Source organism: Macadamia integrifolia, chromosome 8, assembly GCF_013358625.1.
Source record: "Macadamia integrifolia cultivar HAES 741 chromosome 8, SCU_Mint_v3, whole genome shotgun sequence".
NCBI lineage: Eukaryota > Viridiplantae > Streptophyta > Magnoliopsida > Proteales > Proteaceae > Macadamia > Macadamia integrifolia.
Genome location: NC_056564.1, coordinates 31,645,589 through 31,667,255, shown reverse-complemented (window position 1 = coordinate 31,667,255; position 21,667 = coordinate 31,645,589). Strand labels below are relative to the sequence as shown.

Sequence of the window (21,667 nt, the reverse complement as noted above, 5' to 3'; positions counted from 1 at the left end):
TGAGGATCATGTATGCATTGGAACGGTTGTTCCTGAAGGGGTTTCTAATCTGCTCCTCGTATAAGTGTCTTGTCTGAATTATCTACCCCTCCTTCAGAACATTTTACCTTATCTATAGACGGTGCTTGGCAAGCTTCCTTTAAGAAAAGTGGACGTGGAGTGATTTTAAAGCTTACTACGGGGAGTTCTATGGCTGTTCAATGTAGAGTTGGCATTTGCTTCTCTGCTACCATGGTTGAAGGAGAAGCTCTGAGGGACGATTTATTGTTAGCTAGATTTTTAGGCCTCTCTTCTCTTGTCATTTTTAGTGATTATTTAAGTATAGTTCTTGCTTGTAAGGGCTTTCCATCTTCTTTAGATTGACCTGCCTCTTTATTGTGAAGAAAATCACTTAGTTTCTTTTAGTTTAGTTTAGTTCATATTCTTTCCTCGTGCTTCTAACAGGGAAGCCCACTCATTAGCTCAAGGAGCTGTCAAATTTGATTTGACTCATTGTTGTTGGTGGTCTCTTGCTTTGTATCACTCATTGTAACTCCTTGGAAATTGATTACTAGAACTGAAACTGAACCTTGTAAGAACTGAATAAGAACCGAATTGCTAGAACCAAAACCAAACCAATGCATGTAGTTTTGATTTGACTATCGATTGTTAGAATCGATTTAGTTCTCTGTTCGGTTTTGGTTCTCACCAACACTCTTTGGAACCAAATCGAAACTGAACTAAATAGCCTCAAGGAAATCAGATTAGACAACATGAGACCTTCCACCCGTCTCTACAACAACTAGGTATTATCTTTGATTGCTCACCTTTATACCATATAATGATATGTGCAATCATCATTGATGTTACTAAGAATATCACAAGATGGGCTGTGGGAATACTTCAAGATGGAAGAACACACTTTCTAATAATTGATTATTTGATGACAAGAGACTATATCGAAGGACGCGCAAGGGCTGTTCTTACGGGAGCAAGGTATGCACAAATGAGGGGATGGGCGTTGAAGGAGATTTGGACGAACGCAGAAGAAGTTCAGAAGCTTTCTTTTGATCTAGATACTTTTTGCTGACCCTTGAGTATGGCTTCCCTGTTTTTGACTGTATATAAAACTATGCAACAAGTCACTTGTATATGTAGCCTTGAATTGAGCCAAGGGCTCCATTTTGCTGCCCTAGCTAGGAATACTGTCACCACAACTAATCCCTCTGTAGACATGTCCACATCATCTAATTTCTAGTAAACTTTTTCTGTTTTTCATCAAAAAAACTAAATAGCCTTAACCGAAACCGATATAAACCCTAGTTACAAATTGTCGGGTGCCCTTCCCGTGTTCCTATATTTAGTTTGGCGTGGGAGATTCCATCCCACACCAGCAGTGTATTGATTCCTTGCTTGTAATGATTTCATATCATTAGTTAATCTATTAAAAAAGAAAAAGAAATCATTAGTTAATCTATGCATAACACCGATTGTGCCGTGGACGTGAGAAACTCAAGAGGAGGAAAGGGGAAAGTTCCCTGCCATTGTGATTCTAGGGTTTTTTGTTTCGATCGTTCTTCGAGTTTCTTTGTGCTTTAATTAAAATTGTTGCTTTTGCATATTGGAGAGATGGCCCTATCTCAGAAGCTCCATGGAGCCTTTAAAGTTACTGTTGAGAGGATTACAGGACCGCGTACAGTCTCTGCATTCAAGGAGAAAGGTGTTCTTAGCATTAGTGAATTCATCATCGCTGGAGATAATCTCGTCTCTAAATGCCCCACTTGGTCTTGGTACTACCTCTCGTTCTTAATTCGATTTTGTAAGCTTTAATTTTCGGTTGGCAATTCACTTATGTAATGCTTCTCCCACTTGAACTGGAAAATTTTGATTGAGTTATGTTTATTGGTTTTGATTGTTGAATATTGGTGGTTTCAGCAAATGAGCTTGAATTGTTAATTTATAATTTTTTTTTAGAAACCTCTCATCTTATTTTCAGATAGTTTTGTTTTAATTAGACTTTTAGTATTACAGTTGGTTAAGTTATCTGTCTTGATTTCTTGCTGTCGATGTTTCGACGAGACTTTGGCTAAAATTCTAAACTATTAATTATTTTTTATCTTAAAATAATAGTTGGAAGAGTTTATTTATTTATTTTTTCTCAAGACGCCTGCTTGCTGGGTAGTTCAAAGTTTTGAGCTTAATGATCAGGCCTGTGGAAACCAGTAACTTGAGTAATTTTTGGTCTTTTTTTGTATTTAGTTTGCTCACTAGTAGTCATGGTGCATCAGGGAATCTGGCGAGCCAAGCAAGCGCAAGTCATACTTACCATCTGACAAGCAGTACTTGATTACTAGAAATGGTAAGATGCATTATGTGAGCCAGCCTAATTTTTTTTTTTGTTTTTTGTTTTTTTAGCTACCTTTATTCCATATCTAGATTCTCAAATAAAATCTGGCAATGTTTTCTGTGGACTTCTGGTGCCGCTTCAAATGCCCAAAACTATTGATATGAGCCACTGTTAGATAACTTTATCCAAAATAGAAGGGTAATTTTTAACTGTTATCATTCTCTTTCTAATTGTTCAGTTTACACATTTGTTATTACAATGCCTGCCATCTAGAGGATTGGACTTCATGGAATCAAAAGTTTCTAGAAAGAAGGTGATGAAATAAGTAGATACCATTTGGTGTGAGTAGATGAAGTAAAATATTTTCATTATCTTTAAAAAGAAGTTTCTAATTCAAAGTATGAGTCTCTTTGATTTTCTGAAAATTACAAAATGTTTAATTTTTAAACAGTACCACTACTATTGGATATTATAGTATTTTTTTTTTTTTTTTATCTAATTACCTTTTGTCATGTGGTGCATTTTGTTTTTGAATATATGTGTTTTAAAATGATTGTCTGCTGTGAAGATTTCAAATTCTGTCGTTGTGAGCCTGTCCATTGGCATGTGTGTCAAATGGGTGGAAGGCCAGTTTCTTCCAAGTCTTCAACCTGATTTAATTAGTTCTTTCAAGGAAATTATCTGATTTTCTTCGAACTTTTAGACATGTGAGTCCTGAAAAACCTTGACTTCCTTTTCAGTACCTTGCCTACGAAGGGCTGCATCTGTAGAAGAAGAATATGAAGCTGCAGGAGGGGAAGTTCTTCTTGACAATGAAGATAATGATGGTTGGCTGGCTACTCATGGGAATCCGAAAGGTCAGTTGCTTTCTCGAGTTGGATAATATTGCTGGAGGTTTTAAGGTAATCTTTTTCACATTTCATCAACTATTTAATTTCTCCAGAAACCAAGTATGATGAGGAGAATTTGCCTTCCATGGAGACCTTGGAAATCAGCAAGAGAAAGACAATTCACTCAATCTCCTCATATTTCGGGGGTGAAGAGGAAGAAGATATTCCTGATATGGAAGAGTATGAAGAGCCAGACAATGTTATTGAGACAGATCCTGTGAGTTGTTATTATGAACTTGGAGCACTATTATTTTTTATTGTTAATGAATAGCTGCTGGAAGCCTAATGGTGTGAACTTTGAGCTCTGCAAACTAGTAATAGATGATGATCATAATTCTAAATTTCAGTGTCAACCTGGATTTCAACCCAAATTGAAACTGACATATATATCAGGTTTCGTTTTATATTTTGGCTGGCCATTTTGGTGGTCAGATGGCCATATTTTGGCTTAAAAGTTCAGGGAACCCCTAATTCAGTTTCTCTAAACAAATTTAAACATTTAGATTGTAAAAAAACAAACACATCTAAAAAGGTAGTTTGGATTCGGACCCTAGGTTGCTTGTGTATGCCTAACCTTACTGTATATTTTCTTTAATATAGCCTATTGTACACATAATTTAATACTATAACACACAAAATCCAATTAAAATAATAAAAATATGCATTAGAAATTGAAAAAAAGACATAATATTGGAAATTTTTAGTTATCAATAATATTACATGGTATAAGTTACATTGATACATACTACATCAACATGTTACATACTGGACCCCTTTGTTGTACTAGTACATAGAAGCTTTGGGGAGGATAAAGACCAGTAGCAGATTGGTGCTGCCGATGCAAGTTTTCCTCCGACTATATCACAAATGCTGGCCATGTCATATTATGCCAGAAGAAATGCTCGAAAATCCTCCACAACATTCCTATAAGTGGCATCATTAACATACTAGAGGTAGCCTAACTAGCCTAGGGTGTAGATCACCGTACTGTGAAGATCCTTGTAGGGAGCCACCATAACTGGATGGTGGAGATAACATATATGGTTTAGGGGCTGTGTATGAAAAGATTTTGTCCATAAAGGACAACCCACCATGTGCCTGACCCTCATACTCAAAGGCTAATTAAGAAGAAGAAGAGCCACCATATGCACTGTACTCAAAATTGGTGCTCTCTCCGGTAAATTATGGTTCACACCACTGCCCATATCCACTACCTTCCTCAAGATTCATGCCTGCGAGAGTGCCAAACAAGCTCATTACATCCATCTCCATACTATTAGCTTCCTTATTTGGTCTGAACTTGCGTCGCAGGCCTCTCGAGTAGCTTGTACGTGTGGGGGCATGTGCACCATGGTTGACATCCTTTTTAGCATAATCAAATTGATTCTTTCCTATTAATCAGATGGGCTCCAGCTCCGCTTGGTTGTACTCCTCGAAGGGATGCATATCTATCACCATCATTGTAATCACCATTGCCATCTTCATCAACTCCACCAGCAGCCATGAATGATGTGCAAATGTGGCCATTGGAATTGTAGTAGTTGATGTCCTCATCACCCTGCAGGTTCTACTCAATAAGCTCGGGTGTCAAGGAGTGAACTTGGCCCTCTCGAGAAGCCATAAATTCATTGACATTGGCACCCATCTAACTAGCAATCTCAGGGTCGGGCCTACCCCTATTCTGATCTAATGTTGCGTCACCTCCATCCTTCACCCACTCGTAGAGTGGATCATCTTCATTTAAGTCCTCTTGATAGATGTTGCTGAGCTCGATTGGGCCTTTGTTATTCTCTATGCCCATTCGTACGTGTTGCATCTTCAATCTCCTACACCAAGTTCTTTACCTACTTATGAACCAATCTTTCGTCTCTTGGAGTGGATAAGTTAAAATGTACTCAATCGTGCTCACATCTGGAGGTGGAACATGTTTGGAAGTAAACTTCATTGCTATCTTCTTCAAATTAGGTGCATCACTCCCACATAGCATGCACCATTAACTTTCGTTAGAGGATTAAGATTATTCTTCGTAAGTGATTCTACTTGTTACATAGTTATATAAATTGAACTAAGAAACTTAGGTAATGTGCCTAATAGGAGTAGTGTCCCGACTAGACTTTGTGGCTGGATGGCCAAAACTCTCATATGCATCCTTGAAGTTCTTTATCATTATCCATTTCAACCATTGGTAATATTAGCGTCAATACCAAATCAAGTAATTACATTCCTTAGAAATACTTAAGAAACTATAAGTCTCAACTCATTATTGGTCTTGGACTGTATAGATGGATTTGGCTCCAATTTGATCACCCCATCTTGCACTGCATCTACGAGTGATTGATTCATCCCGGTACTTGGGATTGAGATAATAGGCTGGAAATGATTAAAAAACTTGTCACTCTGCTTATAAATGCTTATAAAGATCTAAATAGAAAGTAATTTGACTTGGGTAGATTAAAATATAAACTCACCAACCCTATGCAGTGGATACATAAGGTGGTGCTCCAAACGATCATCAATAATCTTTAGGTATGCTTGCCACCACATGGTATTGCTACCTGCACTTTGTTCTTCATCATCTCCACTGCTACATACACGTGGCAAGGTAGGCTTCTTCTTAGAGTCGACCATCCTTAACACCATTGCCATTGGCTCTAGTAACATAACAACCTTCCTCAGGTTTTGCCAAAATTGGCTGTCAATGTTGCCCTTCACCCACCCAAGCACTCCTCCGAAGCAAATATCGACTTGATCCCAACCTTCTTTGCCTCAAAGCTCTTCAGGGTAATGTAGTTTGTGGAAAATTGAGTAATGCTGAGCCTCACCAATCCCCACCACACTTGCTCGGCAGCATCCATAGTGAATGTCCATATTTATTACATAGATGTAGCCACTTTTTTTACCCTCTCGACTTACCGTGGGCTTCTTCCCATGTCCTTTAACATGAGGCCAATGCAGTGGATTGCACATGGAGTCCAAAACAGGCTGTACCTATTGTTCCTTATCAATCTCTGCCCAAATTTCTTGAAGGTTTTGGATGGACAACGTTCTCTACCCCTACCACTTGTTCCATCTCCTTTAGCAACTTGTATATGTATTTGGCATCTTTCCTCTCCTTGGATGCATCCACTGACTTTAGGAACACATTCCTACTATCACAGTATACCATGAAGTTGATGATGGAGTGTCTAGCGGGTCCAATCCAAGTTTCAATCATCACACATAAGAGACACTATAGTTTGCCTATGTCCCCTTAAGGGTATCTATATACTTCTCGAGGTCCTATTTCTGGTGGGGGGCAAATAGACATTTTTAAGGTCGTAAGTGGGCCCCTTCACTCTTTCCCTAGCCTTCCCTACAATGTCTAGCATATACTCATAGTAGTGTACTAGTGTCCCTTAAGAGTCATGTGCTGGCATATTTTGGTAAAAGAACCACTTCGACATGGTGTCACCCTCTTTTCCCTTTTAGTCGGTATCACACGTGCTTTGGATTTCTCTGTTTTCTGTTCTGAGACCTGTAAATGGCAAGTTCGTACTCAAAGATGTCGATGACATTGTCATCTACTGATACTGGGGCTCCCTTCATACTCTGTCATCTCGGTGGGGCAACTCAATCTGCGTCTTTTTCCTCTCCCCATCTCTACACCATGCAGAAGAACCACTACCGCCAGCTCTGGTGCAACTGCTTTAAAGGAATAAGCTGCATATGTCTTTGGACCTATCTTGCTTCTGCATGTGTAACTCAACTGGATGCCTTAACAAGCTGTGTCTGTCTCCACATCAATTGGCATATATTCATCATTATCAAAGTCATCCTGCTGCTAGCTGTCTCTCTAGCATTTCCTCCTCAAACTCTTCCATGTTCTTCTTATCCAACCTTCTTTGTGTTCCTTCATGAGGCAGCCATGACCTTTTGCACCTTACCATAGACCCTAGGGCATACGGACACATCCCTGCACCCTCTAGCCAGATGCCACTTCAGTTTAGTGGTCCCACCTCCCATGATCTTCTTTCCACAGTAATAGTACTGTTAGTCCGTGCTTTGTTTTGTCACTTCCAATGGGCATACCAGGCCTCTATGCTATGTCTCCCTCTGGATCTCCTCCCTCAGCCGCCATTTGCAACAATAAAAATTGCCACCTTATTATCTTTTCTACATCATTAAAACTCCTAAAAATCAATAAAGCTATGTCCTAATTTTCCCCAACTCTTATATTTTTTTCCTGATTAAAACTAATTTTTATAAAAATAATATTATCCTAATCAACCCAAATTAAGTTTGGAACAACACATTAGTCATCATTTTCAGTTGAAAACACAGAAACTATAAGATTTTTCATGTTTTTTCAAACTAAAGTAGAATTTTTCCCATATTTTTCTTAATTTTATGGATTTGAAATTATTTTTTAAAATCTAAAGATGAAAAAAATAAATTCAGGCAGAAAAATAAAGGGTTTGTCTTGGTTACACACAGATTTTACATCCATACTTCTGTTGGCCTTAAAGGATGACGTCTCACTTAATTAGAGGGTCTAAAGATGTAATTTTGCAAAGACTTTTCATCTTCAAACCACAGGAACAATCTCAGCTTAAAGTCTTTTCATTTGCAAAGACTTTTCATCTTCATCTGTTGTCCTTAAAGGATGACGTCTCACCTATGACTGTTACCATAGGTGTAACAGTGTCTAGGCCACCCAATGCATTGGAAGGGGGGGCAGGGGAGGGGTGAGGGCACAAGGCGATGCCTTGACAACTGTAACAGTTACAAAAAAAAAAAAATGAAATTTCAGTCATTTTGATCGAAATCTCGAACCATGGTGGTGATAATGTGTCACAAGCTTCAAATTTGATTCTGATGGCATACAACCTGTAATTCTCAATCTAGATCTGAATAAATATCTGTCTCTTATCGTTGAAGTCCTCAAATCAACTAGAAGGTCTAGCTGTGGGTCATTATACATCATTGGTAAATGAATATTAATGGATAGCATGAAATTTATCGTATTTGGAACTCTCGCTCTCTCTCGGTGTAAATTCTCTTACCTTGTGTTGTAATCATGCATTGCTGCTGTTTGTATTTTGATCTGAGTGTTATTCTAATTGACACAGGCAACACTGCAATCCACATATCTTGTGGCTCATGAACCTGATGATGACAACATTCTGAGAACCCGTACTTATGATGTTAGCATCACGTAAGTTGTTTGCAATGAACTTGCTTCATCTACCATGTTGAAAACTTGTTTTCTTATAGGAATATAACTTTTATATTTGATTTCAGATATAGTTTTACCAGCTAGATGAGTATGACGATATATTGATATGTCATTTAGAATTCCTACATATTTACTCCTTGCCTTTAAAATTTTGGGATCTTGCTGTTTATTAGCACCTACTTATTGAGCCTGATCTTGCATTGTTGTTTGCTTCTGATTCCTTTCTGTGAAATTAGATTAGTACTAATTTGCATGTATGGCAGTTGTAAATCAGAACTTCAATTCTTGTCACCTGCAATGCTCTAGTTTCTCATATGAAAAATAAGTGATGATCTTGAGATGCATAGTTGTCATGGTGTCGCCTAGGCGGCGCCAAGGCGGCGCCAAGGCGGCGATTTGGCGTCCTGGCGGAAAAAAAAGTTTATGGCAGTGCTACGATTTACATGACTCACAAATGGCGATCGCCATTGGCTGATAGGTGTCCCCATGATACCGCCATGGACGCCAGGTCACGCCTGATTCACTAGGTGGTCGATTTTTTTTGTAAAATGTAGGGTGATTTTGATAGGGCTATGTTGATTTTTTATGATTTGATGTTGCTTAATGTTGGTTTTATATGTTATAGGGTATATATTGTAGGCTTGTAGCATGCTACATAACTTTAGAGAATAAGAGAAATAAAAAAATAGCATACTAAATAACTTTAGAAAATAGGGAAAATAAAAAATGACACATAGGCGATTTGACCGCCATGGCAACACCATAATGGGCGATTCATCGCCAAATTGATTAGCCACCCCTCGACCGCCTTGGATCGATTTGACGCTGTGACAACTATGTTGAGATGCATACTGTATTTCGTAGTCAATGAAATGGAATCTTTAATATGCCATGATTGTGCTGTTATTATATTCCTTTTGTAACCAAAAACTCTGCCTGGCCCTCAAAACAGGGACTTAGTTTCATTGTCTTAGTATCCTATGACTTCTTAACTAGTTTGAGTCATCAAAATGGGGACTTAGTTTCATTGTCTGAGTTTTTTATGACTTCTTAACTAGTTTGAGTCATCAACTCACTTTAGAGCAGGAACAATCACCTCTTCTTTGTAGATAACAGGATAATGTTTTGCAAGGAAAGTTGTTAGTAGAGACAAGTTTGGTTATGCCTTTAAGCTCTTCTCTGCCAATGGGAATTGAGTTCTCTGGTGAAGTCTTCCCAAGGTATTCTCTAGAAGCTTTCTGGGACTTATCAATTAAATAATTGGGGGTAGGAAGAGTGCCTCTGCTTGAATTTCAAATCAACCAGAAGTTCCTGGATATAATTAGGATTTTTGTTTGAATTCTAAGATTTGCATGGTTGCTTGTATCAGAGTGCTGATGGTGATGGCACAAGAGTTGATGTGTATCTGCAATATATGTATGTGGGAAAGCTTCCTTGGCTCTTGTTTTTTTGGGGTTGGGGGGGGGGGGGGGGGGTTGTGTTCTAAAGACTACTTAATGCAATTAAAAATCGGTCTCTAGTCACTAGGTATTATATTTATGGCCAGGCCTTAATCGTAATATACTTTGGCACTCTAATATTTTTTTTTCCATAATTAATAGGCTGAGGGATTCATTTAACGTTTCTAATTTTCCCCAGATATCTTCCATATTATTGAAAATTTTACTGGTACTCGTTATCTATGACATTCTACTAGTTTTTGCTAGTTATGGCATTAATAAAATGCCTGGCCATTTCATTGCTACATTTTAATTTTTTCCTTTCTCTATTGAACCTTTCTCCAGGTATGATAAATATTATCAAACTCCTCGTGTCTGGCTTACTGGGTATGATGAGGTTGGTGCAGCATAATGATGAATTTCATGTATTTTGAACATCTTTAGGAGTGTATTAAAAAAATGTGAGAGAAGCATGGAATTTAGCTTGGTTGATTTATGCGTGCAAGCCTTCGAATGTGTTATGTAGGCACTTAACCTTTAATGCTCTGGTTTTGTTTACTCCAAGCCTACATGGAACAGGTAAAATAGCAAGGGAAATAATCATCAAAGGCAGAAACTTTACTAAACTCAATTGCAGCTAAATGGCTGCATAATCCTGTTTCTGTAGTCCATGCTATTTTATATCTGTAGCACTATTCAATGAGGATGTACGAATTAAAGTTCATGTTGTTTTGATAAATTAGGTTCATTTGGTCTATTTCATTGAAATACCAGTATATTTGTGACAATGCTCATAAGTCTTAATGACCTTGTCGATTGACCATCACTTTCCAGTGCTAATCCAGTCTTGCAATGATGAGTTTGTTTTTTAGGATGGGATTTGTATGATGCCTATTTAATGAATCTCTCTAATGGTTTGGTATGATGAGAGGAAATATAGAGAGTTAGGCAATCTGTTTTATACTTAATATGCATCTCTTGGCATATAGGAATGATGGAGGGCCGGTAGGGGTAGGGAAGAAATCCCTGAGATGGGTCTCAGAGTTGCGGGGGAGAGGGAGAAATCACACAAAGAGGGAGAAGGGGGGGGGGGGGGGAAGAAGAATCACACACACAATCCTCAGGCTCTCAAACCTTCAAATTCAGTCCAATCCCCATCAGTTACATTGGTATAAAAAACAAAAGAAAACTCAACATGGAAGGAAACCAATTCTAATTGGAAACTATAATTAATGGAAAATAATTGGAAACTAAATCCTAGTACCTATCTCCTACTTAAGCTACCAAAAAAAAATTTGCATGAGAATAGAAATAAAATCCTAAAATATTCTATTAGTCAAAGACCCAAATTGGATCCGGGTCAACTCTATCTAGATACCTAGATGGGTTTGGATCCGTCCATGGGTGCGAATCTACATCAGGGAAATGAACTCTAATTTTGTCTAATTTATGGGTATAGACTGCTCTAAAAAAGCAACCCATCACCGCTTACAGCCCTATGAATGATTCTGTAGATATCTTAAGTCTTTAAGAAGCACTTTAGTTAGTCTCCATGCAAAATGATCCACTTGAAGACCTTGAACTTCTTGTCCTTCTCATGATTCTTAATTATCATTATAGTGTTGGTCAGGGCCAGGAAGCAAAGAGTTCTCCTGTTGCAAGATTAATTTTATCTGAACCCCCTCTCTAGTTTCTCCATGACCGCTTGATATTTTTCCTTTTGTTACCACGTTAGACATTATGAATTTAATCATAGTCGAGTCTTGAGTCCTCGAGTCCCTATAACCTTTTAAAATTAGCATGTATCACATATCTTAAATCTTTACAAATATGTAAACTAGAAATTAGAGGAAAAATATTTTGGTGCACTTTCCAAATGAAAGAGCAACCCAGTGCACAAGGCTCCTGCTACTGCAGGGTCTGGGAGGGGCAAATGTCTGCAGCCTTACCCCCTGCTTCGCAGGAGAGGCTGTTTGCAAATATTGAGCCTTCCAAATTACTTCCCTCATAGGGGCAAATGACTTAGTTGACCAATCAGAGGAAATATTCACCAGATCTCTTGAAATATAAGAAGAGGGCAGGCCTCAACGCAACGGTAAGGTTGCTCAACCTGGTGGTTGTGGGTTCGAACAAGGAAACAGCCTCTCCAAAAGAAGTGGGGGTTAGGCTATGTACATTTGCCTCTCCCCAAACCCTGCAGTAGCAGAAGCCTCGTGCACTGGGTACGCCCATTTTATCTCTTGGAAAATGATAGTCGTGATGTGAGAATGGTACCTTCATTCAAAAAAGGGTGAAAAATATATCAATGTAGGATGGTGAGAACATTGTGATTTTCCAGCTTAAAACAACCTAGGTTGCTCTTCTTGTAATATCAAATTGACTATGGTGCTTCTAACTTTTCATTTAACTAAGCCATGTCTTAACTTCTTGGGGTTGGCTACACGAACCCCATTGCACGGTTTGCACCATGCCACCATCCCACTACTGGGGGCCATATCTTCTGTTTAATCGCAAACAGTCATCTGTTTTTCACTGGTCATAGATATTTTTGCCCCTTCCTCTTGTCCCTTTTACACCTTGCATTGGTTATATTTTACTGGTGATGCAGTCAATAGTCTTCATTGAACAGGACTGAATCATGTTTCTTGACTTCCCCCCATATTTTCACCCGTTGGTGCTACCCTGATCCCTAGTTCTTGTTGATTGATTGATATTTAGTTGTCCTATCTATGTTCTACCACTTAACCATATCAACGTCTGCATCTCTGCTATATCCATTAAATGTCTGGTTTTGATTTCCCTAAATTCTGCTTCGTACAGCATATCCTATTCTTATGCCTTGTCTGGTAGATTTTTCCCTCCAGTTTTATGGTATCTGTCAATCACACAACAATTCAGATCATTCCATCTGCTTCATCCACCACCTTCTAATCCTGGGGTGGAGATTCTCTTCAGTCTTGGGTTACTCCTTGTATTGTCAAAATTGATGACTTTAATTTCCTTTTTGTTTGCACTTAGTTCACTGGCAATGGCATCTAACATTGTATTCACCCAAAAAAAAGAAGTTGCATTACTTTCAAATGTCAAATCAGGGGCCTAGGCTTAATTATTTTGCAATAAACATTTTCTTGGAATACTGTTAATTTTCAGTTTCTACATGTGATGTTTGGATTGGCCTCTCTACTTACAAATTACAAGCATGTATTGAGATTCTTTTGGTTTTTCTTTTCCTACCCCTTCTCAGTCAAGGATGCTTCTACAACCAGAACTTGTGCTGGAAGATGTCAGTCAAGACCATGCACGCAAAACGGTGAGTTGTTTCTGCTATGTTTTATGTATTATCAATGAGGCCCTTTAAAGTTTCTGAATTCCTTCTTGTTTTACTGTTTTCCTCTTCTTTTTTTTTTTTTGTTTTTTTTCCCCTTCTGATTATCCTGCAATGGACATTAATGAAGTGCTAGCACTTAATGAAAATTTCACTTTGTTTTAATTTAATTAGTGTGGAAAGGCTCCTCATAATCATGGTTCTATTCAGTACTTCAATATCAATTTAAAAGATTAAGAATATGCTGGCAAATTTCATGTCATCAAAGCCTTAAGCTAAACCCATTTGTTAGTTAATATAAAATTTTCTAATATATTTGCTTTGCTCTTTAATAATCTGTTTGATAAGTAACTAAGAGATTCTATGTAGAAATAAGAGAATTTAAAAGGATAGCAGGAAATAGAAGGCCATACACCCAAGGAGGAGAAAAGTAGGAGGGGCACACTATCATATTTTTATGAGAAAGGGTATTCTGCATGATGCATGGAATATCCATAATGCCTGAACTCCTTGTTTATCTAACCCTCTACATTATGTTTGTTTTCCTATCAAACTACATGTTAAATGATGATGAAAGATGGAACCTTTTAGTGAAGTGGGATTGCATGGCTATTGCCAAATATCTGTGATTGAATCCTCATATCCTACGGTTATCCACTCTGGTTGAATCTACTGCTGGAGCATTGTGCCATACAAGTACAAATGAGATGTGGGGTCTTCATTGTTAGAATTATTGGTTTTATTTATGGCATCTACCAAAGGAGAAAAATTGTTCAGTCTTTAAGATGGATGGTTTCCATCTTTTATTTCCTATAGTAGGGCATGAAATTTTAGGTTTGCGATTTATTTTACTGTTTCCCATGGAATAATCTTTCAACTATTTTTTGAGTTATTATAATACAGGTTTTACCATTTTCAGAAAGTCTGATTTCACTATTCTTCAAAATGCTACTTTTCTTCATTTATAAAGTCATCCCCTGAGCATTTAAAGGATTTAGTTGACATGGGTGTTTAATTGTAAGTGAATGTTCTATTTTCACTGGTTTTCTAGCTTAGTCAATTCTCTAAATAGGAGTATTGTGTTGAGCTAGTATAGTACCATTAGAATAAAGGGAGAAGAAGAAAAAGAAGAGTAGTTTTAAACAGTTTTAACTACAAGAGCATGGTAATTGAAGACGGCTATTGTTTTATCTAATTGGATATAATATAGTTGGGAGGAACTTAGGTCCTCTATTTATTCTGTTTGAAGATTTCTATATCTGAAACACAATGTTTCTGTTGATGTTAACCAAGCATTCTTTGGACTGATTATTTTGTTTAGTGCTATCCAGAATTAATGCATGATTGTGTTAAATTTAGGTGACGATTGAGGATCATCCTCATTTGCCTGGAAAGCATGCATCTGTGCACCCATGCCGACATGGGGCTGTGATGAAAAAAATAATTGACGTTCTAATGTCCCATGGAGTGGAACCTGAAGTTGACAAGTAAGTGTCTTTCTCATATTTGCCTATTCCCAGAACTGGGAACACTGTTTACCTTTAGGCACCGCAACGTTTGTCCCTTTAAGCATTTTTTCTGCATAAAAGTTATGCATATATCAAGGCTGCAACAATGAGAGCAACTGTGGAGTATGTTGAAATTAAATGAGCTGTATCTAAAACAGTATTTTATATCATGCCTCACCCATTGAATTGTTACAGTATGAAGTTAGATGCTCTTCTGCCAATTCATGATCAATTTGGATTGGGGAGAGGTTGATTTAGTTTATCAGGAAAAAGGGTTATGCAGAGCTGAAGACCTAATCTCGTAAGAAGGACGTCAAGGGGAAAGGCCAAATTGTTGCCTTACTGTTTTTCATTCTATACTTGGTTTTATTTTCATGCTTTTAGTCTTTCTTTAGAATCAATTGAACCATGGTCCGATGTTGGTCCAGTTGTGGTTCAATTTCAGTGAATAGAATCTTTGTTAGAATTTACCTTTTTACTTCTTAGAATTAGACAAGGGGGAATCGGTTGTGAGCTTCCTATTCTATTTCTAAGCCTAGCAACAAGTTACAATCAGACTAGGGGTTGGCTAGGGATTCTTATGCCCAATTAAAATCTGTTTTTGGAATTCAATAAATAAACAAACTGTGGGAGACTTCTCACTCACTCAAATTTTTCAGAAATAAATCAAAGCTGCTGCTGCAACTTATCTCCTTCATTGTGGTTCCTTGTGTTTGATCAAGGTGAAGGAATTGGTGTTCGATCCGATTGATGTCTTTTGGTGTGAAGCCCAAATGGTTCTTCCCTAAGTTTCCAGATTTCTGTAAGGTTGGATACAAGGCAATTTTTTTTTTGGATTAAGTTATTCAACCATCCGATCAAGTTGTTTCAATTTTGACCAGACCTTCAAGAACCCTAATCTGGAATTTGATCCAGTTTTGGGGTCATTCTAGCGGCTGGATTTTGAAATATTTTCATGTTATCAATTTTGCCCCTGCCCCTGCCCCTGCCCCTGCCCCTGCCCCTGCCCCTGCCCCTGCCCTCTTATACCTGAATCGATTCTGTATGGCTGCCTCGGCTTAGATACTGATTTCACAACTGATTTGGGATCTGATTCCTGTGCTACTTTCAGATATTGATTGGCATATTGCTCTTAATATCTGGGGCCTAATTTTGATCTTGGAAAACACCTTAATACCTCCAATCAGTTACTGTTTGTCTACTTACTGTTAGCTACTGTTTTATCACATCTGTCCAATCTAGCCTCCATTGATGACATCTGAATTCTCCTTTGAATTAAAGATCTGTCTACTTTGCTATTGTCTTTAGTCATTCAAGGACAGTAATACATTAAGGGGAGGATTGAAAACTAAGTTTTTGGTGTGGAGGGAAGAGAAGTAATTGCTTCAAAGCAGGAAGCCACTTGAATTCTCGGCTTGTTTTTTTTGTGTCAATCTATTATGATTAATTTTTTCCCCCTCTCTCCCTCCTGATTTGTAGTGCTGCTTTTCTTGGTGGGCTTATGTGGTCTTATGTTGTGGAGGGTGTTGTCGGTGGGTAGCATAGTTGTCATGGCACCGCCTAGGCGTCGCCAAGGCGGCGATTTGGCATCCTGGTGGAAAAAGAAGTTCATGGCAGTGCTATGATTTACGTGACTCGCAAATGGTGGTCGCCATTGGCTGATAGGCATTGCCATGGCACCGCCATGGACGCCAGGTCACGCCTGATTCACTAGGCGGTCAATTTTTTGTAAAATGCAGGGTGATTTTGATAGGGCTATATTGATTTTTGATTATTTGATGTTGCTTAATGTTGGTTTATATATTATAGGGTATATATTGTAGGCTTGTAGTATGCTAAATAATTTTAGAAAATAGGGAAAATAAAAAATGACACATGGGCGATTTGACCGCCATGGCAATGCCATAACAGGCGATTCATCGCCAAATCGATTAGCCACCCTCCACCGCCTTGGATCAATTTGACGCCGTGACAACAATGGTGGGTAGTTTGGAAGATTGCCTATAGTTTCTGCTCTATTGGTTGCGGAGATATCTCCGATAGTTTCCTTATTCTGCTTTGGTTTGTGCCATTTCAGGCTTTGTTTTTTATGTTTTCCTTTTCTTATGAATAAATTTCTTCTGCTGCTCACCCCCTTCTTTTAATCTAAGAACTGGTTTTGTAACTCACTTGTATGTTGATTGTTTGCTGATCTTGTGGCAAGATAGAAGTACCTTTTCTTCTTCTTCTTCTTCTTCTTCTCCTTCTTCTTCTTCTTCTTCTTCTTCTTTTTTTTTTTTTTTTTTTTTTTTTTTTTTTTTTTTTTTTTTTTTTTTTTTTTAATAATTTATTTATCGTGTTCTCGAATTTTGCAGATACCTATTCTTATTCTTGAAATTTGTGGCCTCTGTAATTCCAACTATTGAATACGACTACACGATGGACTTTGATCTAGGGAGCACCAGCCATTGATTTGTGGTAACACCTCCCAAGTATGTGGTTGATCTGAATTTTCCAAATAGCATCTCCACTATTAAAATTTTTTTTTTATTCATCATTTCATCAAGATTATACACATTGTGGTACCTTATCCAGTTCATCTTTCATACAACTTACATGGCGATTGATGCTGCTGTGTTTACTTGAATCAGATGGAAAGTTGGGATGTAAAAATAAGATCTTAAGCTGCTGCTTCTGGGACGCAATTCCAAGCTCTGATCTTTGTAAATATTATCTATAGTTTTATACAGGATGATGAAACAACTAATTGATTGTACATTCATTGGGGGGGAGTCTGTCCATCTGGTTTCCTTCGTTACCTTTAGTAGCTTAGATCGTTATGTTCATGTGCTGTTTTACATGAATGTAAATTTCATTCAATTACATGGTCGTCTGGACCAATTCAGAAAAGTTGAATCATGTGTGGAGTTGCTCATTGTTGTAAGATTGTCATGTGGCTATCATTGTTGATGCTATTATGGAACTCAAATCCCTTTTACTTGAGGGGATTGGGTTCTCTGTCTAGCTGCATAGCGTACACTAGTTTCTCTGTCTATTGTTCTCCTCTGCCCCCAAAAGGGGACAGGCATGTCATTTCATAGAAGAGGGAGGAAAGAGATAGACACAAGAAAGTGCTAGGCTGCTGGCGTGCTGCTGGCGTACTCACTTGCTCTTTCTATGTATTTTGCTCTGTGTAACCACAGTTGGTTGCATTGAGCCTATAATCATATTGGAATTGCCCTCCTTCCAATGATACTTTTTCTCTTATTTGATCCACCAAGTGAAATGTTCAAAACTTACACTAAGAATGTCTCTTTCTTAATGGCAAAACTTTTCTGATAATGATCTCTTTGTCACAATGTTGTGGAAGTGGCTGTTGCGAGCTGTGATAACATGACCGCAACCACGTGAATCAACCATCACTTGATCTCCTCTGTCATGCATAAAGCTTTAGCAGACCAAGTGGTTTAAAAGTAAAGACACGACCTTTAGTTCATTATTGAGAAAGGCTTACCATGTAATCACTAGTCAGTCACTAATCACAGTTTCATTTGGCAAAAGCAGAAATATCACAATCACCCAACGTGACAAATTAAAATCAATGCCATTGGTGGAAGTAGCGCTTTCATCTTTTTGAAATCTGGCATTTTGTAAAAAATGTTTGGAGAGAATAAATTATCCCAAGATCGATGGATGCTCTCTCATGGCTTGTGTAGTTTGTTACTAACCACCTCTATCATGTGCCTAACGCATTAGCAAGCCAAGTCATCTAAACGTCATTCATAACCTTTTGTTTTTTCTTTAAGAAAAGTCTTATTATCTAATCATCTTTTCATTTGGCAAAAGCAGAACAATAGCACTGTCAACACCCTAAGGTGACTCCAAATTTTCATCAATGGCTTGTGTGAAAATGACCTTTGCCCTGTTTGCAGGAGGAGGGTGTGGTGTGGATCTAGTTGTAATTCTTTTAAAATTCAGGGTTGGCTAGAACTAGCTACATTCGTGATTATTAGTGTTGTATTTGTTATGCATTCTAAGTTGATAATGTATTTCAAGAATTTATATCAAACACAGCCTTAATTTCATATTGTATTTCAAGAAACCATACCAACATAGAATGCATACCAAACACAGCATGGATCTCTGGTTCTCTGGTTTCCTACAATGCATTTGTAAGATAAATCAGATTTGTTAAAGTAGCCAACAAGTTGATGGGTTTGAGCGGCTTTGGAGGAGCTGCGAAGGAAGGACAATTAGAACTCAGTTCAGATTTGCTTGATGATGAAAAATATTCTATTTGGAAGCGGGGGGTCTGAGGTCGACTCCAATCGAGACGAAAGCCTATGTGACCATTGATTGATAAATGTTTCCATTTTTGGGTTTGTTTGGCTCTAGGCAAAATCTATGAGAAAAGAAATGAGAACATATATTTCGGTGGAGATTTTTCTTTACAAGGTTTTTACCTGGAAACAAACGGATCTTCTACTCGATACAACTCATTATTGAAGTTAAAATGGAAGAGAGAGAGAGAGAGAAAAGGTTCAACAACCTAGTCAAGAGACTCAAGACAGACTGCTGAAATTGAATGGTACACCAATAGACTGAAGAAAATTCCAATGGAGAAATGATATCAGACACAATAGATATACAGCCAAACGGACCATCCACAGATCAAAGCAAAGGCCATTAACAAACGGCTAGGCTGAGAAAAAAATTTACTTGGAACTCTTTCGTCACCAACCAAGAAACTTCTATAAATAGTACAAATTTGGCTGTGAAGGGTACATGGAAGCCATATATGAAGGGGAAGGAAGCAATAATTTAAGGGGGTGACCCTCCCCTATGTCACTTCCATGTCCTCTTTTGTTTTACATTGAACCCTACCTATTTCCACTATCAGACAAGGGATTCTTCCTTTCCTTTATCTAAAGCAAATGATTCAAATGTAATGGGATCTAGAGGTACACCAAAGGACAATGTTACAATCTAAATTATTAGCACTGATGAGTGGTATTAAAAACACTTCTTGTCATGTCATTCTCTGGAGCCCTTTATTAGATGAGTAAAATTGAACTTGTGGCTTTGAGAGTTTGGATGTGAGAGTGTACATTTTTCAATGGAAAAGGATGTTACAACTATAATCCTATAGCATTTTTGGTATCCTTCATCCCTATATATATCCCTATGATTTACACCTGTAAGAGGCTGGACTATGAAAATATTAGGGTTCAAAGTTGGAACCTTTCTACCAAAAACAAAAAAAAAAAGTTGGAACCTTATATTAGATTTATGGGCCGTTAGATGCATATAAACATCCCAGCATTTGTCCCTGTGGATTCCTGTTGATGCAAGAGAGAGAGAGAGAGACTTACCTTTGACCAAATGGCTATCATGGAAGTTATTGTAATGTAATGATGTTTCACGAATAATCTTAATACGTCTATTGCAGTAAGAAACTTGTAGTAGTCTAGAGAAATTCGGTGGAGTCAGTTGAGTCTTGCCATTGTTCACTTTTCTTAAGATTACAGACATTCTTTACAATGCAATCTGGGTAATGCATATCAGCCTCCATAATGAAACAACTTCAAAAGACCCTTTCAGTAGTTGTTGCGCTCACTTATTGAGTCATATCAAGATATACTCAGGTTGTGATCAATCGATAAGGACAAAAATATAAGAACACTTCTCAAAAAGTGAAAATTGAAAGCAAAACTAGAGAGAGTTTGAGGGAGTATGTGGATAAGAGAGAATTTAAAATATGTCAGTGTCTTGGATGTCCTCTATTTATGGAGGAGAGATGTTCTTCGAAAACACCTATCCAAGAAAACTCAAAAGATGTGTCTCGAAAATCATCGGCGTCAGCGATGTGCATTCAATGTTAGTAAAAATCGTTCAAAGTCAGACAAAGTTTTAAGCACGTCGAAAAGTTCTTGAGAAACCCTAACTTACAATAAGCTCTGGCCAAAGTTCAATCAACAAAAACCTTCTCTGATGTTGGTGAACTCTGAAAATATACTAGTGATGGCAAGCAAAAAGAAACCACAAGAACTAAGGCCTCACCACCCCCGGGTCGACTCGGTGCTTGCGTGTATCGTATGAAAACTAGCCCCAAATCCACCCCCACAGATGAGAGAGAATAATGAACATTTCTTTTATGGAACCCTTGAGTAGCCCCCACACCCTGACAAGTCAATCCTAGTCAGTGCAATGACAAGCTACAAGAGAAGTCAAACAGTTAGAGGGACTCCTTGAGTAGCTCCCACACCCTGATAAGTCACTTGGCCTCCTCTTAAGGGTGTTAATCAGGAGGGTTCTAGTTTGTTTCTCTTCCAAGGAGTCCTAGAACCGTCCCATGTACTAAATGGTCCCCAAACTAGGATTCAATCCTATGTAATAATAATGGTATGATCTAGTTCTGATGCTTTAGTAGTGGGCAATCAAATTCTCAAACACTCAAATATATAAATAAATTTCCATACATACAAATAATTGACTATATATTCCAAAGCATAGAATTAATTAAACACCAATTCTTAAGCATAAAAGACTCAAACATGTGATGATCTTATTAGAATTTAGTAATTAAAATCAACAACATAATTAATAATCCTTAGTTTTCCTTATATTTTGGGAAGGTATGGCTTTTTACAGTTATTTTGATTCCTCACCAGATTTAGAAGAAAAAGAATAATTGACGGTTTGATAATAAATCTCGTCTGGTAGATCAGGTGGTGAATTCAATAATTCAAGATCTCTAGGATTTTTCTAAGATGGCAAAGATTTACATTTCTTCATGATTTATTGGTCTCCAAGAAATTTATGGGATCAATTTTCCGAGCTCCTCTTGCAAAAATTCTTGAAGTTATTTGGGTGCCTCCTTTATCTGATTGCTTCAAATTAAACATTGGCAGATTGTTCTCTTGCAAATCCAGGTTGTTCAAGGATCTTCAAAACGAAGTTTTGTTGTCTATGAAGGTGTGGGAAC

General features: G+C 37.8%; 1 protein-coding gene across 1 annotated transcript; it reads left to right on the top strand.

Annotated features, from left to right (window-relative positions):
- The first annotated feature begins 1,448 nt into the window (after positions 1-1,448).
- LOC122085656 (autophagy-related protein 3) lies at positions 1,449-17,601 on the top strand. The gene is made up of 10 exons (XM_042654149.1): positions 1,449-1,769; positions 2,268-2,338; positions 3,067-3,183; positions 3,270-3,433; positions 8,325-8,410; positions 10,216-10,267; positions 13,115-13,180; positions 14,555-14,682; positions 17,058-17,174; positions 17,334-17,601. The coding sequence occupies exons 1-9, from the start codon at positions 1,609-1,611 to the stop codon at positions 17,152-17,154; spliced, it is 942 nt and encodes a 313-aa protein (XP_042510083.1). The 5' UTR covers positions 1,449-1,608; the 3' UTR covers positions 17,155-17,174; positions 17,334-17,601.
- The last annotated feature ends 4,066 nt before the right edge of the window (positions 17,602-21,667 follow it).

Bases quoted from the DNA above. Each gene is read 5' to 3' on its own strand.
- LOC122085656 (XM_042654149.1), top strand. From the start codon at position 1,609: ATGGCCCTATCTCAGAAGCTCCATGGAGCCTTTAAAGTTACTGTTGAG. The intron at 2,339-3,066 runs GTAAGATGCATT...CTTCCTTTTCAG, and splicing joins GTACTTGATTACTAGAAATG to TACCTTGCCTACGAAGGGCT. The intron at 3,434-8,324 runs GTGAGTTGTTAT...TAATTGACACAG, and splicing joins ATGTTATTGAGACAGATCCT to GCAACACTGCAATCCACATA.